The sequence below is a fragment of the Mercenaria mercenaria genome, chromosome 11 (assembly GCF_021730395.1).
Source record: "Mercenaria mercenaria strain notata chromosome 11, MADL_Memer_1, whole genome shotgun sequence".
NCBI lineage: Eukaryota > Metazoa > Mollusca > Bivalvia > Venerida > Veneridae > Mercenaria > Mercenaria mercenaria.
In genome coordinates, this window is record NC_069371.1 from 45,249,638 (window position 1) to 45,269,166 (window position 19,529).

Sequence of the window (19,529 nt, forward strand, 5' to 3'; positions counted from 1 at the left end):
TAATGCCGTTTGTTCATCAGTGCCATAATTAGAGCGGACACAGTGGTCCAGTGATAACACTGTCTGACTACGAAACCAGGGGCCGTGAGTCCGAGCCCCCGCTCCTCTAATTAAAAATTACTAGCACTAACTAAAACTTACTAGCACTCGGTTGAGAGTCCCGTGTATTGGTGCTTTACACCTGGCACGCTAAAGAACCAGGGAAGTTTCTGGAATTGGAGCGTCTTCTTATCTTGCACTTTAGTCCCACTTATATTACTAACAGCCTTCTAGAGGAGTCGCCCATATGGGTTACCGGTGGTGGCCTTAAATAAGCTTACACACAATGCCATTATTAGTACGCACTCGGATCAATTTATCACGTGGCGGACATTTTTTGTAAACAAAAGAAATAAACATATCACACGATATCTGAAATTTTAAATAAAATCGATAAGAATATCCTTTGGAACTTTGATGGACATTTCCTTTTAAAACGATGTTCATATAAATATAAAAGTCTAAGGTCATAAGATCTGGTGCGCACGAAATCATTAACCTTCACCTAATAGAATAATTATAATTCGAATTTGAATTCAGCAAAAAAAACAACCCCAGATCATATCCTAACGACAGATATAGAACATCTCTCCCCGCTACCCGCACCCTCTCTGTTAAATTTGACCGCTGAGGTCACCACCCCACCACTTTGATATTGTTGAACAAAAATCTTTAAAATTCAAAGAATTAATAGAAATAGTAATAAAAAATATAACAATTGCATATGATAATTATCTATCTGAATACAGAATAAATTGATCCCCATTTCAGTACAATTGGATGGATTGTGTCCATCGTTTACAATTTAGCATGGGGACTGTAGGGGACTTCATAGGTGTGTGTGTGTGTGTGTGCGTGTGCGTGCGCGTGCGCGTGCGTGTGCGTGTGCGTGTGCGTGTGTGTGTGTGTGACGGGGAGGGGAAAATCAGTTGGAATAAATCTGTAGCCCCGTCGAAAATCTTTAATTTTTGATTTTTAAAGCACACACTTCAACTTATCTTACTTTAATTTTAATGTTGAAGATCGATTTTTAATGATATTATCATGTAAGCTGATTGTGACAGGCTGTATACGTTCTGTCAAATTATGTTAAGAAATATCCATGCAAACATAAGCTTTTTAAATTGATGGAAAATATCAATTTCTCATTTTTCTTTATCATAAATTTGCCGAGATGAAAGATCAATATTGCTGAAAAATAGTTTATTGCCTGTTCATTATGAATTCCTAATCATTAATTATATTACGCGCATTAGTTGAAGTATCTCATGAAAAAGGCAGTTGTGGACGTTCAAATATTTACATATATTTTCATTTGTCCTGCAGTGGTAATTTATTATAATGCAGACTGATATTATTCGAACAGATTGAAATGTGATTAAACTTTTTTAACGTAGCTTATATTGTGCGGTCATGTCTTTTTGCCCTAAGTAGAGTGCGCATGCGCGAAAACTTACTTCCGTTGCTTCAAACACTTCTTTAAAGTCCGAAGAAAGAATGTGAGTTTTGACATTCTTTGAGAATGGCACATCATATATTCAAGCTTATCGAAATCAAGAACTAACAGAAACACTTAATATTGAATCACCTCAATAAATGCTTGTGTGTTTTCCTAGAATTTTTCTAGTTTGTTTCTGAATAATCGTCCGAAAACCTAATGCAACTCAGTTCCGAGTGTGTCGCTATGCAACTCTATCATATTGAAACCGTTCTGTTTCTTTACTTGCCAAGACTTCTTACTCATAAAATTTTGTTACCTAGCACAAATTTGTTTGTTTGTTTCGGGTTTATCAACAGTATTTTATTTATATAACAGCGGATACCTCACACAAAATAACCTATAAAACGTTCTACGTATCTGACATTAAACTGACCTCGCCATTCTAATATATTATATTTCCATTTTTTTTCGCTGAACAGTAGACACATTTTTTGCACATTCGTTGCAGAAAATATTCAATAATGGATATGCCTTTTAGCCAGTGCTTTAGCAAGTGGCTATAGCTCTAAATCAACTACCTCGCGTCGTTTGATTTTCCTTCTATTTCTATGTGACTGCATCACACAACAGTTAATATGCTGGACATGTAAAAATATTTATTTTTTATAATCTTGGTATTGTATGAGTGTGTGAGCAACTGAGGACTACTATTGTAAACAACAAAAACAAAAACAAGCAGTAACGGATTCTATATTAATAATGAATTTTATATTCACATTCGAAATATTCGGAATCACTCCGCTCTAGGGTTAGGTTTAGGGTTTAGGGTTATAATTGGCCCCCACCCTGGGGCAAACTTAGTTTTACATAGAGTTGTATAGGGAAAACCTTTAAAACTCTTATCTTGAACCACAATGCACAGAGCTTAGATATTTGGCATGCAGCATTGTCTAGTGGACCTCTACCAACATTGTTCAAATTATGACTGGTTTTTACACAGTGATTAGTTGATTATTCAGGTGTATGGGTTGAAATGTCACTGAATAAGCACTGGCTATCAGTCGTTTCAGGGCTTTGATTTGAAAGTATGGAGAAAGAACACTTGAATTATTTTTTATATAATGTAACACAACTAACGGATTTAGCTCCACCATCACACAAATCAATCAAAACAATGACATGCGGTTAGCTCTTTTAATCTATTTACATTGTAGTTACATTTCATTTATTAGCTCGACTATATGGCGAGCTATCCTACTCGACATAGCGTCGGCGCCTTTCCACGTCTATACCTCGGTCAAATATTATCGGTTTTCCTTATCAAACTAAGGTGAGCCACTGTACCGTTGCAAGGAATAATCTACTAAACTTGAGAAATGTAATTCTCACTTAGAAATCTGAAAAAAAAAACAAAGATTAATATCTAACAAGAAAGGTCAGGCTAGCCCAATCAAATCGCAACCCCATAGCGGCGTATGTATGGATGCGTACAAATAGACACAAAAAATGAACAATGAAAGGACCACAGTCGATCACCGTCTTGTAATTGTCAGTTGCAAACACGCCGCTGGTGAATCTAAACTGGTTAATGTTACGTTATAACCTTATCCTTGGCCCCAACCTTGGTTCCAAATTAAAGTGAACACTTTTAAGTAACTTTTAAGCCAAATTGAGTCATTGACTTACATATAGACTTTATTTTATCTGGTGACCATACGTCGCTTTTCATGGAATTGCACTCTGTTCATCATTGAAGGTCCCATGTGTCCCGCCGTATTAATACATCTGTGAAGTCTCTAAATTATAATCTGGTACTGATGTCATGTGTAAATGATGAGTTCTGCTCAATCCGAGGCAAGAAGAATGCGAAAACAATACCCTACATCGCCAAATAAAGCCTCCGTTTATGTATAAACTCTCGACGTTTACTCCTGAATTCTGATAACGATTAGGTAGATTAAGTCAACGTTAAGATATGTATATATAGAAGCTCACTGCCTTTACTAAAGATTTCGGTAATGCTATTTTACTTTAAAAAAAAACAATGCTGTGACATAACATCAGAAAAAAAAAACAATGTAAGTAACAAACACAACTATACTTTGATATGCAATCCCATAAATTATGTCTGAACATTACTCAGGCTGAAAATGCTTGCATTTCTTAGCTAGTTGTAAACAAATTATGGTGAATAGAATGTAAAAGTAGCAAATTTATATAAATATATGAATACAAATACAACTTAAATGTTGTGACATCTTCAATTTTGATTAAGTTTCAGTTTGAAAAATATCAATGAAATAGCGTTTTTTATATAACCTAGCTGAAACATCATTGCTATGAAATTTGTAAAAAGGGAATATTAAATATTTTGGGATGGGTCTGGAGCATCAATCTAGTAAATGTGTACCTAGAGACAATTGTCTGGTAGATGGGTCTCTTATTTGTTGTTCATGCACGGTCCTTTTATTTCCTGACCAATATAGAATTTACTACACCCATTACAAACCAATACTTACGGTACATTTAGAACAGTGTGATCCATACTTTTTTAACATGAAATATTCTATTTTTAGGCTGAAAGAAGACCCTTCAATAATACAAATACATAAACTACATCTAGGGTCATTGCATTTTTGTGCTGATGGAGAAGTTCTGTTTTCATTAAATTTAGATTTGATAAGAAGACTTTTTAAATTAGGAAATTGTCTTTTACATTTTATAATTTTTGTGTCGTTTATTATTCTTTTGATAGTGTCATTATTATTTAAATATCCGTGTTGACATTCAGTATTCCAAATAACTCCCTATTTTTTAGGATAATATGTTGAAATATATGGTAGGATGTTCTCACTTTTTTATTTTGTACGCTTAATAAAGTACTTCTAGGAATTTGCATTGCTTTTCAAACCAAAACTTAATCAACATTGATGACGTCACAATATTTATTTTGTGTACACATGTGTATGCATAAAATGAAGTTGTTAGCAATTACGCATTTTATGACGTCATATTGTGTTATTTGCCTTGATGAGTAAATAAACAAAACGTAACCCATGAAATGTTATTTACTTTTTCTTTGTAATTTACTTGCTCCGGCTTTTTACATTTTTTATATAGACATATTTAGCACAGTAACGAAGAAGAGACGAACGTGCGATAAGGCTTTTATCATGAATAGCAATAATCTTAAAATGGATTAGGGTAATAGGTACACCAAGGAGGAAGTTATTTAAGTGCTTACTACAGTAGACTGGTGTCCGCATTAACCGTCTACGCTTTACAGACCGCCCGTCTTAAAACCAGCCGGAAACCAGGCTGTACGCACGAATATGACTCCTTATCAGTTAACAACAGGCTGGTTTTAAAAGAAGGAGTGTAAATTGAATGTGAGAGTATTTTTGCAATTCAAACAATGACGAGACTGATTTCTCTTTGCATATTATTTGGTTTTGTAACACACTGTGAGTTAACTTTTATCTCTCATTTGGTTTTTCTGCCATAGTAATTTATACAATTCTGATCATGTCACCACAATGGCCAAACCTTATCAGGTAAGATGGTTGCAGCGTTATTTGAATGGGAAATTTTACGCAGAACAAGTAGACGAAGTGTGTGTTCTACCCATTGAATCAAGTGAAAACGACGGATGAACCGGAGCGCAAATTAGTCCGTGTCTTAGCAAAGTGACACGTGTTCATTTAACTGGCATTGCCGTTGTTTCAAACACTTCTGTACAGCCCGACAGAGGACGGAGATCTTTGTCCGTTTCTTTTCTTTTTTTATTTGGGGGCTGGGGAGGGGGAGTATATCGCATATAGTGCTTCTCGGGATCAATGAATTATTAATTAGCCCGCCCGCTTAGCTCGATAGGGAGAGCGCAGATCTACGGATCTCGAGGTCGTGAGTTCGAGCCCTGGGTGAGGCGTATATTCTCCCGTGACGATTTGATAAAAGATATTGTGACTGAAATCATTCGTCCTTCACCTCTGATTCATGTGGGGAAGTTGGCAGTTACTAGAACAGGTTAGAATTCGTACAGAATCCAGGAACACTGGTGAGGCTAACTGCCCGCCATTACATAACTGAAATACTGTTGAAGAACGGCGTTAAACCCAAAACAAACAAACAAATGATAAATTATTATATACTGAAAAAGCTACTTTTTAAAGAAGAATCATGCTTACTTCCATAGAATTATTCGAATTTGTTTATGAGCAATCGTCTTAAAACCTAACTTAAAACCTTCAGTGTGTCGCTACAGACCGCAGTCAAGTGTGTAACGGTCTGTATTTTACTTGCCGAGCTTTATTCCTCATTTAGAAGTCTTAGATTTTCCTAAGTTTACACTCTCAATTCACATAAAATTTCATGTCAATGTACTTTCTAGTTATAAATGTCATTTATTTTTCTAAAACAATGAATTGTAGCTGTTATTTCTTTTACCAAAACCAAGAGATTAGTTTTCCTTCCAACTTTCACTGGGTATGTCATGTTTGGAACATTTTTGTGTGTTAAAATGTACGTTGATATGAGATTAGTAATGAAAGACCAATGTTATCAATGAACACAAGGGGTTTCATTTATCTTCGGATTTCTTCTTTTTCCTGATGCTAGATTACAAGACTCTTTCTCTAGTCTTAGTTGCGGGTAACAGGCGGTAATGGAAATCTGGAAAGATAACGTAAAACAAGTCACGGATATTTCTATCCACACCTTCAACCAGTGACAAAAGCTTTCTCTTGCATACCGTGTCCTTCAAATATCTCAAGAAAAAAGTGAATAAAAGAATGCATTTCCTGTGACAGTACTATTTTATTGTGGTAACATTCACACATTACAACAATAAAGAAAGGTATCTTAATATTCAGGTTGTAAGACAAGGTTTTCATGCCTGCTTGGCGGGAAAAGTAAAACGTGCCAGAGACAGTTATTTCTGTTTAACTTTAATCTTGCTGGCAACAAGTGATTCTGCCTTTGCGACCAGTGCTGACCAAGATTAGCTTGTACATCCTTGCAGTCTGACCATGGTCTGCACTGTTCGCTATTCAATCAATACATTTTAAGTGAACACCCCTTCGAATAATAAATGGTACGGCCCAAATTGAATGATGGGGGAGTCCATTTTAGTATCTTAGCTGGCTAAAGGTTAAAGTAGCGTGCACTTTAAAAGTGAAATGATACAGTACTAGTTAACACCAAGGGTGCTAGACACATTAGCAAATATTTTACTTAATAAATCTATATAATAGATAAGGACTCCAACATGGCAGATACATTCATGCTGAACAAGCAAGAACACTGCTGCAAAAAAAAAAAAAACAAACAGAAAAGAAACGACCTGATCACTGTTATCTCTTTTTGGTCGCCAATTGGAAGCATCTATCTAAGGGTTAACATTTTTTATTTCATTAAAATCCCTCAAGTAGCGAAAACATGCAGAAAAGTTTTACAACATGCTCTGAATTTCAATCTATGTCGATTTTGACGTCCATTCTATACAAAGAACATATATACATAATTCCAGTAAATTGCCATCGCGATATATCTTACATGTCTGCCTGTGGATCATAAATGTTTCCCAACCCTCTGGACAGCATGGATAATAAAATTCACTAGCGCTTTTTTTTATTTTTCATTCCAAACATTCTCTCGGTTAGGGAAATCCTGTTTTATACAGGCAAGCATGTAAGATCCTTGTTTTTCTAGCATCGTCTAAAACAACGGAAAATTCTGTCCGGTACGCAAGAAAATGTTTTATTTTTAAGTCGTTCGGGTAAAACGTGCTAAAGGTCAATTATCGGTTACTTCCGGTCAAGAAATAAGTTCTTACCATTAGTGGCCGTAACAAAAAGAGGTTGCTGCTAGACGATTTTGTGTTATAATTCACAATGCCTTTGTGTTAAACAATAATATCAGTAACATACCAAATATTTTGGAGGCACCTGCACTTCCCTAATGATTTATGAAATGTAGCGTATAGTGCCATAAGACTATAATATTATTTTGTAGAACTCTGGTGCTACTTGGCCTATAGTTCTTTGTATAAATATTTTCCTTTCTGTAAAAAACATTTTAAGTGCACAATATATCAACAATAGATTCACAATGAATAAAAATAAAACGAAATCTAACTAGGTAACCCGTATGTCTCTGTTTTTGGCGATTGTGTGACATCTCGATGGTGGAGATACATCCGTTAATTGTGTTACATTATATAGGTGATAATGCAAGTGTTTTTCCTTCACAATTTCAAACTTGCATGAGAAAAGGTCAGCTAATTGTTTAAAAATATTTTCTGCAAAAATGTTCTAAATATGTCTAATGTTTAGCAAAAGAAATGGAAATATAATACGCTATATTTATAATATTAGCATGGCGAGGTAAGTTTAATGTCAGATTTGTAGAACTTTTATAGGTTATTGTATGTAAAGTAACGACTTCTTTATGAGGGATAAGGCTCGGCAAGTAAGAAACAAAACGGTATCAACAATATCGCGTTGCGTAGCGACACACACGCGGAACTGAGTTGCGTTAGGTTTTCGGACGATTGTTCAGAAGAAAAAACAGAATGATTCAATGAAAATACGTATGCATTGTCTTAAGGAAGAGCTCTTTGAATATTATGTGTTTCAGTAAGTTCTCGATCCCAATAAGCGTTGTATATATGATGCAATATTCTCAAAATGTAACAAAAGATAATAGGTAAGGGCAGATTTCTCGGAAGCACAGAGTACCACAAACACAGAGCCACGCATTTGCAAAGTAGGCCCTCAACAAAAAGAATCTGTAACGGAAAAACATTATAAACGGATTGCTTCAAATATCCATAGATAAACAGGCAAGTATGATATAACAACAGTGTAGGACACCACCCAAGACACACAGAAGCACAAGCACACGAACGCACACACATAAGCAGGAAAACAGCAATCGGGCACCGCCTTAGGATTCCGGCAGCCAAAATTAAGGTGGGCAGGATAACTTACTCATAGCAAAAGGAGGGGATGCCAAAGCAAGGAAGCGCAAATGCAAGGGAAAAGAATGGGGACCGAGGGGATGACGATAGGGGGAATGAGAAGAAAGACGAAAAAAAACGCTACCACAAACAAGACAACATAATTATGCAACACAAAGTACAAGTCAGACAGAAAACAAGTTGAAAGTAGGGGCACCGCATTGGAACGGTCAGTAACCTATATAAAAGAAACTCGTGGTTTAAACGCGTTTAGGGCATTCACTTACCTTCCCCCTTCGGACTTTAGAGAAGTGGTGGAAGAAATGGAACAAAAATAAGCTAAAGGAACGCTAGTGCTACGATACGGACTTATTTGCGCTTCAGGGGCTGCCATCGTTCTCATTTCATCTAGTATGTAACGAGATATTGCCTAAATCCATACTTACAAGACCGGAAATGTTCATTTGTACCTTTTGTATTATATGTTGCCGGACTACTTCATTTCATATGCATCATCTGAAAAAGTTCTGAGAATAGCGAACACTAAAACTAAATTGCGTTCTGTTTTAACTCAGATAATCCATGAAGACTTCGTTTGATAACAAAACAACACAAAAGGTGGTGGAGATATGTAATGAAAAGGTCGTTATAACAGTAGCTACATATCTGGGATTTTGTATCTGGCTCTCGTGGATTGTGCCATGTCATATCACAATCGGCGCTTGAGCCCCTCGAGTGATTCTTTGTTTTTGGATTTAACGTCGCACCGACACATGATAGGTCATATGGCGACTTTCCAGCTTTAATGGTGGAGGAAGACCCCAGGTGCCCCTCCGTGCATTATTTCATCACGAGCGGGCACCTGGGTAGAACCACCGACCTTCCGTAAGCCAGCTGGATGGCTTCCTCACATGAAGAATTCAACGCCCCGAGTGAGGCTCGAACCCACATCGATGAGGGGCAAGTGATTTGAAGTCAGCGACCTTAACCACTCGGCCACGGAGGCCCCTCAAGTGATTCGACCTGGCACTATCTACTCACGCCGAATACAGCATCCCAGATCAAGCTACTATTATAATAACCCTAACGTGGCACGTGATGCATTTCCATTGATAGCATATTTCTGTTGTTCTACTTTGATTAAATAAAGCTTACTGCTTATTTCTATTTATTAAGCTGATGTTTTGTAGAGATAACTTTTCCAGGATTTTTTTCAAACGCATACAAAAAGAATTGGAAATTGCGGGAAACATTACAATATGTATATAGTAAATTAATAATTCAAGTGATGTATGAACAAGTAAAAGTAGTCCAAGAAGTAAAAGGAGACAACTCCAAATTTATGGCATTTCTTTTGAAGTTAAGGAAACAGTACTCCTTCCATTTAGTAGTGGCTGTAAACTAATATGATACAGCTGTATGTTATTTCATAGCTTTTAACAATTTGAAAATGTTGTAGTGTACCCTGCATGACCCTATAAAAATATCATCAGAACGATTTATTTCGAACATTTATTCTTCTTGAATGTGATATTAAAAAATATGTGTTGATATTTTGCAGGTTATGGTACAAAATGTTTTGAGTGCCAGCATGTACCATACCCACGTGACTGCTTGAAGCTGACAGTTTGCAATCCTGATGAGGTAATGACCAAATTACATTTATTGCATTGAATTGAAACTTTTGTCGAACTTTTAACTTAACTCATCAGACACAACATGCACACACCTCTGCCTCATCGACAGCACGTAGTTCCGGATGACCCATAGGGGAATATTTCTCTATCCCTGCACAAGGGCTAAAGACTCGTGTAACCTGTACAGAAAATAACTCAATATTAAAATTTCTCTGATCAATGTACATCCGTATTATAGTTTATTGTGAATATATTCATTTTGTAAATATTTGCAGTCAAAATATTGTTATACAAATAAAATCCAATTTACTTGCGTGTCTGAGTGAATGTCCGGCTTGCGACATGCCGATTGCGCGACTGCGCTCTTGGATATTCATCCTAACCATTGTTACTTTAATAGCTAAATTATGTTTTTAAGTGTAAATAGAATTGTAAAATAACGAAATGAAAATAGAAATCGATATATTGCTTACCAACATTTCCTATTGCAAAGTATTGAAATCATGAAAGTATCAGGACTGGTGCAAAACTGCTGCATCGTCATGGTCGAAATATTTTATGATTTATGTACAGCTAATGTAGCCAAACATCTTTATATATAGTTTCAAACTAATACATAGAACCATAATCGAGGAAAAGGAATCTAAATAGTGTCAGGTTAGAAATGGCCGTAATTGTACATTCTGGTCTGTAAAAGAGAGGTAAAGCATAAATAAGACACATGATTCATCTTCCCCCACGAAAAGACAACATATTAAAATGGGACAAAACCTGAAGAGGTAGACAGGTCAGATGGTAAAACATTGGGAAGAGACACTTACTATATTTGTAAAGTTCTTCGTTTGTCTTGACAGCCAAAATGCAGACAACGAATGAAACCTGAATAAGCATTTTATAGTAATTTGTTAAAGCAATTAAAAGTGAAAAAGAATACGAAAGCACTTAGAAAAAAAATGACATAATGAATCTCTAATAGCTTAACCTATAGCCTGCTGTCAACAAGTGATTCTGCCTTTGCGATCAGCACAGACAAAGATCAGCCTGCGCGTCCGTAAGTGGTACCACCCAGAATGGACGACGGACCAGTTCATTTCAGAAATTTAGCAGGGTAAAGGTTAAAGAAGATGCTACTTTTGTATAATATCTAACAAGTATTTCCGGCTATGTTTCAGGTTTGTTTCACGGAACAAGTTGTAACAGCAAGCAGAAACGTAGCTTTCAATTCCGGCTGTCTACCAAAATCAGTAGGTGACTTATTATTTGAATTTTACTATCATCCAGTCAGACTGCCACAGATCGTTTTCTTAACATACCGGGTGAATGGTGTTTTAAAATCGAAATCGTACGTGGGTTCGAAATGGTTTCTTCGTCTAGATGTGAATATAGTTATATATAAATTTCGATATAGTTTGTGACAAAAGAAGAACAACAAGGGATGTTAACAAATGTTAATGACGTCTAGTTCTGTCTAAGTCGATAACATTGCTCTCTCATATAGCAAAATATAAAACATGACAATATCAAAAAACATTTTTTATTTGACTAGCAATGTCCTTCCGCTTCGATACCTGTCATTGGTAAAAGGTCAGCGAACATTGTTAATACACGCTCATCAGACATCTTAGCATGTCAGGAATGCTGTGCCGGTGATTTCTGCAACATGAAGGGATGCGGAACTCACGGTAAGTATAACATACGTTTGCATTAAAACAGAGCTCCTTTTTAGATATATAAATATGATACAGATTTAAATGTATTTTTAATAGCTTATTAATAATCAGAAGAATAAAATAAGCAAGAAGAGTTGTGCCAGTTATTATATGCTTCGATGTTTCTATATTTATCAGATATATTGATCTTTACTTCTAACAAGATCTATGAGCTAGTGTCATACAGGAATAGTTTTCAATCTTCTATTATACTTATGATACAGATTTTAAAAGTAGCAGAATACTTATAAATATATATATTTACATTCGTCATGTATTTTATATTGAAAGAAACGAGCGTTTATTTTCGTATAAACAACATTAATATCAAGGCTGGCCCTTTCTGCGAGATTGCTCGCACAGTCTGGCGTTTTTCACTTCTTTCAAAATTGGATACCAAAAAGGACATGAAATTACAGTAAAATGTTGTTGTTTTTTTCTGACAGAAAAGTTGCATCAGTACGAATATATGCTTTACCACTGGATTTAAAGATATTTTAAACAAATTCCAGGAACTATATTTTTATCGGAAGGTGAAATACAATTGAACATAAGCGAATCTTTTTGGCTGTCCGATTCTACGGAATCCTGTTGGGACCATGTCGTATGTCGTCCGTCGCGCTTAAAGGTCGACGCACGACAATGCGACACAACATCGCGAAATTGCAACACGACATCGCGACAACGCGACACGACACGACAATGCCATGCGACAATTCGACACGACACACGATAATAATATCTTAGTATCGTGTCACATTGCTGCCTTTCAAAAACGCGATATTTCGCAGTGTCGTGTGTCGTCTCGAATTGCCGCGATGTCGTGTGGCAATGTCGTGTGAAATTGTCGCGATGTCGCGTCGTATTGTCATGCGTCGTGGTCTGCCTTCTTTACTGCTTGCGACGTGCAACACGACACGCGACGTGAGGCTCTACAATGAAAAGCGATATTTTGCATTGTCGTCTTGAAATGTCCTGCGTCCTGTCTGTGCCGGAATCGCAACACACGACAATGCAAAACGACACGCGACAACACGACGCGACAACGCGAAGCGACGCTAACAATGCGAAGCGACATTTAAATAGTATCGTTTCAAATTGTCGCGCGTCGACCGGTGTCCAGTCCGTATTTACATGACCAAAATGGAAGTCTTAAGAAGTTTTTACAAATGTCGCAGTCCAGTGCAATAGGACTCGAACCTGTTGGTGATAAATACAGGAGAAAGAACTCGTTTGGCGCCGCCTCCTGAAAGTGTGCGAATATTCCTGAAAATGTTTCAGACTAGTGCAAATGAATATTAACTTGATAGGGATGTCTTTGAGAGGAAGAACTCGTTTGGCATCGCTCCTGAAAGTTTGCGACTGCTCCTTAAAGTATCGCAGACAGGTGCAAATGGATTGGAACCTATTGTGGATGCCTTTAGGAGGAAGACCTTATATGGTATCGTCTCCTGAAAGCCTACGAGTGATCCTGAAAATGACACAGACCTTTGCAAATGAAAGGATGTAAAGGATGTCTAAGAGGGTAAGTATTGTTTGGCATCGCCTCCAGAAAGTCCGCGAGTGTTCCTGAAAACAAAGAAAAATATCAAACAGGGAGTGCCACGCACCAAAAGCGCAGCCTCCTCAAAACGAACCCCCAGCACGCAAACGCGTGCACCACACACACACTCAAAGCTTACACATCAGGACAAAACGAACAACCAGAACAGTTTTCTGGTCTGCGACACTTTCAGGAAAGCTTACAGACTTTCAAGAGGTGATAACAAATGAGTTCTTTCAGCTAAAGACATTCAAAAAAGGTTAAATCGCTCAATTACTCCTGAACACTTAGTGCTGCACCCATATCATAAACCCGAACGGAAAAATCGTGTACGTGATTCTCATGAAGGGATTATCTTGTATATTAAAGAGAATATACATTACTTTCGCATATCAGACCTTGAGATCAATCGTCATGAATGTCTATGGGCGGAATTAGTTCTTTGTAATAATAATCATATTCTATTTGGAGTCTCCTACTGACCTCCTAGTTCTGACACCATATACAATAACCTAATGGAGGATTGTATTGGTCTTGCAATTTACACGAGCATCTCGGACATAATACTCACCAGAGATTTCAACTACAATGCTCTATGTCCAACTCCACACACGAACATTCTTTACATCACACAACAGTTTGAACAGCTTATTGAAGAACCAACTCATTTCACAGAGCACTCAACATCCATATTAGATCTTATTTTCGTGTCAAACAGAAATAACGTCCTTCTATCTGGTGCTTGGGAACATTTTCTTGAACAAGTCCAACAAGTCTAACGGTACCACATTCCAATTTCCGGGTTTCTCAAATTTAGTAACCTGAAACAAAAATGCTTTGATAGACTGGTATGGGAATATGATCGGGGTGATTATGACCTAAGAGCGGAAAACGACAATTTCAACTGGAATAGCTGTATCGGTCCGGATATCAATATATATGCTTCCAATATAACCAAACAAATCACTGTCATATCAAAACATAATATTCCTAATAAAAATGTCACAATTAGACCCTCAGACGTTCCTTGGATGAACAATAGTGTAAGGAAGAACATACGAAAGCGTAAGCATATTTACATGTGAAACAAACTCTTCCGATTACTGGGAAAAATTTTGAAGTCCGAAATGAAACTGTTTGCTCATTCGTGAAGTCAAATTACAATACTTCACTAAACGTTTAGACAAACTTAAAAATGGGTCATTCTCTTCCAAAAAAAAAAAAAAAAAAAAAAAAAAAAAAAAAAAAAAAAAAAAAAAACAAAGACAAATATCAAACAGGCTGGTCGGATACTTTAAAATCCTTCATCTCTAAAACGCACATCAATGCTATTTCTCCATTATTTAATTCCATCACTCTTCAAACAACGTCTTCTGATTTTGAAAAAGCTAACCTTTTAAATGATTACTTCCAAGAGCAGACACACATTGATGACGAAAATATAGAGATACCCTATCTCGGTGCTACGAATTCTACCACTATGTTAAATGAAATCCATCTTGCTCAAGTAGAAACTGAATATGTCTAGAAGTCTCTACCAGTTCACAGGTCCTGATGGTATAAGCAACATAATTCTGTTTGAAGCTTCTCATGAACTATCTTTTCCTCTTTGTGACCTTTTCAAGATTATCTCTTACGTAGACGTAAATGTATTGTACTATTAGGAGTAAAATCTAACTGAGTATTTCTCAAAGCTGGAGTTCCTCAGTGTTCAATTCTCGTGCCTCTTCTTTATCTTTATCAATGAAATCGTTGATGAAATCAGATCATGCATCAACCTGTTTGCTGATGATAGAAGTCTATATATAATAGTTCAGCAACCGGACATTGGGCAGAAAAATGGCTTGTTACACTCAATACCTCCAAATCAGAAGCTTTCTTAATTTCATGAAAAGGAAACTTTCAACTACACCCTCCTCTTCGAATTTTAACCAGAATATACCTGAGGTATTCGAACATAAACATCTTTGTGTATTGCTGTCAAACGATTGTTGCTGGGATTCTCATATCAACTACATTGTAGAAAAGGCGTGGAAGAGGGTAAACATAACGCGTAAATTGAAATTCTCACTTGACCGTCGCTCCCTTGAAACCATATATATCTTTTTCATAAGACCAATACTCAAATACGCAGACGTACAGTGGGGTAATTGTACCAAGTATGAAATGGATCAACTCGATAAAATTCAAAACGAAAGTACTTGCATTGTCTCCGGAGCTACCAAACTTGTTTTTTTTTTGAAAACCTAAAGGGAGAAGTACCCTTGGAAACAAACATCGACTTATGTTCTTCAAAATGAAATCTAATCTGACTCCAGCATATCAATCCTCTCAAGTTCCTGACTCAGGTGATACTCGCTACAACCTAAGAAACCCTGAAAATATCCATGGTGTACCTGCAAGAACAGCATTATATTTCAATTCGTTTTTGCCTTCCGTTGTACGTGATTGGAATTTATTGAGACCAGACATTCTTAATTCTGAAACACTTTCATCATTCAAAAGTAATCTAAACAAAACCATGCAGCGTACCCCAGCCTATTATTACACCGGAAACAGGAAACTCCAGGTGCTCCATACACGACTACGTACAAAATGCAGTGCACTCAATCAACACCTTTACCTAAAAAATATTTCTCCCACACCATTGTGCCAGTGTGGACCGATTGAAACTAAATTCCACTTTTTGTTGAATGCAAAATGTTTAATCGTTGTCGAAACGATCTTATTAATAATTTGCAGAATTTCGTAATTGCATTGGATACTCTTCTGTTTGGATCCCCAGACCTCTCTGATCAGGATAACATGACTATATTTACTCATGTACAGGCATATATATCCGAAAGTAAGAGATTCTTTTAGCAGCCCTGAGACATTCCCATTTCTTTCTTCTTTCTCTCTACCTTTGACTTGTTCTATCTTTTTAAACATCTACTACTACATTTATGTAAATACTTTTATTTTACCATACATTGTACTTTCCATTTTTTTTTTTTATTAATAACGATTTATTTTCTCATATTGTAAGACTATATTCCTAGCCCTATTACAGATTTAAGCTCGATACGCTCATACAGTTCTTTTTTGTCCGCAAAGAAGAAGAATTCTGTAAGACTTGTCTTTCATTCTTATCCTTTCATGTTTTGCTTTCACCATAGTATGACATATGTACCAATTTATGTACTTTATTTTGGGAATAAATGTGTTTAAACTAAAACAGGTCCTAATTCATTTGCACTGTCCTGCGACACCTTCGGGAACACTCGCACACTTTCAGGAGCCAGTGCCAAACGAGTTCCTCCTCCCGTATCCATCACAAAAGGTTAGAATCCATTGGCACTGGTATGCGACGCTTGCAGGAACACTCGCAGACTTTCATGAGGTGTCAAACAAATTCCTCCTCCTGTTGACATCACCAGCAGGCTCCAGTTTATTTGCACTGCTCAGTGATACATAAAGGAACACCCGCACACCTTCAGGAGGTGGTGCCAAACTACTTCATCTATCCATAGACAACGTTAATATGTTCATATTCATTTGCACTGGTATACAACATTTTCAGGAATACTCGCAGACATTTAGGAGTCAGGGCCAAACAACTTCATCCTCTCATACACATACCTTACAGGTTCATTTTCATTTTCAAAGACATCCCTAACAAGTTAATATTCATTTGCACTAGTCTGCATCATTTTAGGAACACTTGCAGGCTTTTTCAGGAGGCGGTGCCAAACGAGTTCTTCGTCTTGTATTTATCACCAGCAGGTTCGAATCCTATTGCACTGGACTGCGACATTTGCAAAAACTTTTGAAGATTTTCATTTCGGTCAAGTAAATTTGGACTAGAAACCGGTCGACGCGCGACAATTTGAAACGATATTATGTAAATGTCGCTTCGCATTGTCGAGCGTCGCTTCGCGTTGTCGCGTGTCACGTCGCGTTGTCATGTGTCGTTTCGCATTGTCGTGTGTTGCTATTCCGGCACAGTCACGACGCGGGAAGTTTCAAGACGACAATACGAAATATCGTTTCGCATTGTGAATTGTTCGGCCGTGTTGTCGCGTGTCATGTTGCGTTATCGGGCGCCGCGAGCAGCAAAAAAGGCAAACCGCGACGGATGACAATGCGACACGACATCGCTACGATGCGAAACGACACGCGACAATGCAACACTACATCGCGACAATGCGACACGACAATGCGACGCGATAATGCGAAATATAGAGCTTTTGAAAGGCGACAATGTATCACGACACTGCGATATTATTGTCGTGTGTCGTGTCGCACTGTCGGGAAGTCGTGTCGCATTGTCGTGCGTCGGCCTCAAAGCGCGACGGACGATATACGACATTGTCCTAACAGGATTCCGTACAATTCAGATGTTGAAATAACCGATATCCTGACATTTATTTTGATTTTCTTATACTTATGTAATGCAAGCCTCTTATTATTATAACAGTTTAACAGGATTAAATAACTAAATCGGGACTTCTTGCAAATCATTCATTAATCGCTAGCGCGATTCATGGAATTGCAAGAAGTCCCAATGTGCTACCTGTATAAATGTACAAAAACTAGGATTTAAATCTTAATTAAATACTCTTTAGACAATCTATACGAAGTGTTAGCTCATAACTAGCCAGTCAAAAGACGAAAAAAATAAGCAGTTTACAACCTTTAGCCTCATGGCGGCAAGCGATTCTGAACGTCCGTGGAACATGATTTGGTCTGCAGTGTTCGCTATTTAGTCAGTAAATTTTCAGTAAACACCACTTCGAATATTAAATGGTACTGCCCAAATTGAAAGATTGACCATTCCATTTTAGAAATTCAGCAGGGTGAAAGTTAAAAATGATGTTCAAAGCTTGCAATAACATCTGATTCAGAAACTATCTTTACGTAATCATATATGAAGATAAAATTTAAAATTGTTAGTTACTTACGGTAATCGGCACTGCTTTATGAATCATCTGTTTATGATGTAAAGTATCATTATGAAATATACATTTTAGGTGTAAGAGAAACAATCTTTCCTTTTCAGAAATTCCCATTGAGCAACGCGGTCCGTACTGTTACACGTGTGATGTGCAAAACCCCAAAGATTGTACCAATGTTACTGTCTGTGGCAAAAATGAAGTACGCATTTTATTTATTCTCTTAATCGAAGTAAAAGCGTGGATAATATAAATTATTCGTATGTCAAAGAGGACTATTAACTATCACAACGCCGCGTGGCGGCCGTAAAAGTCTTCCCGTACTTGGATTCAGTGTTATATTTTCTCGCCATTTATGATCATTTTAAAAGTCCATTCCATTTAAATGTACTTAGTAATGGAACTCCACTTAAGACGGTGCTATGGAGGCGTGATGGGTGTTGCACTTTCCAATACCTCTCATGTATAAACTAAATCCGTATAACTGTATACGCGGTACCTTTAATGAAAACTGAATGAATAAATAAATAAGTGATGGTTGGCAGAGATATGCCACCATAAAAGTTTAAAAATAGTGCATATTATGTACATTTCATTTCATTTCAGTACTTAGATGTTTTCCTCTGTTCTGAACATTTTTATCTACTTTTCATAATAATACATTAGAAAAGATCATTAATACAAACTTGTATACAAAAAACCCACAAAATACTAGTTTTAGCAATTTTAGCATCACAGGTGTAAAGGACCTAATAAGAGTTTTCTCAAGGTATGTACAGGCTGTGTTGTGAATGGTGGAAAGATAAGCCTCCAAAATCTGATGTGACAAGATTTTATTTTCAGATGTGCATGTTATACCATCCCGTTGAATTGGGTGGCCGCCCTAGCACTTTGTACAGAGGTCAATGTGAAACACGGGCGGTAAATATTACTTTCTATTAAGGGTAGAAATGTTTCATTATTAAGATCTTTCAAAACTCGCGATAACATTGATAAACAAGAAGAAATTTATAGATGCATATACACGTTCAGCAAATTCTCATACATCTAATCCAAAATGGTATTTGGAAAATTGGAAATTCGCCGATCAAACTCCTCGGCGTCAAATTGTATTATGCTTTTGCGTGTGTATATCTTTTGTCTTTTGCGTCGATGTACAGTCAAGAAAAATACCTTTTTCTGCGAGCTGAAATTTGGTGTACCTGTGTACAGACCACCTAGCGCTGTACAATCAGAATCAATAAATGTAAGAAGGAATAGACCTAAAC

The 19,529-nt window shown here is 36.9% G+C and overlaps 1 protein-coding gene across 1 annotated transcript in view; it reads left to right on the forward strand.

Moving 5' to 3' along the window:
• Nucleotides 1-4,831: 4,831 nt before the first annotated feature.
• LOC123532354 (uncharacterized) overlaps nt 4,832-19,529 on the forward strand; it is a 60,532-nt gene continuing 45,834 nt past the window's right edge. The window contains exons 1-6 of the mRNA XM_045313769.2: nt 4,832-4,944; nt 10,000-10,082; nt 11,248-11,319; nt 11,622-11,757; nt 18,369-18,463; nt 19,105-19,182. Of these exons, the coding sequence (XP_045169704.2) occupies nt 4,896-4,944; nt 10,000-10,082; nt 11,248-11,319; nt 11,622-11,757; nt 18,369-18,463; nt 19,105-19,182 (513 nt within the window). The 5' untranslated portion in view covers nt 4,832-4,895. The remainder of the gene's footprint in view (nt 4,945-9,999; nt 10,083-11,247; nt 11,320-11,621; nt 11,758-18,368; nt 18,464-19,104; nt 19,183-19,529) is intronic.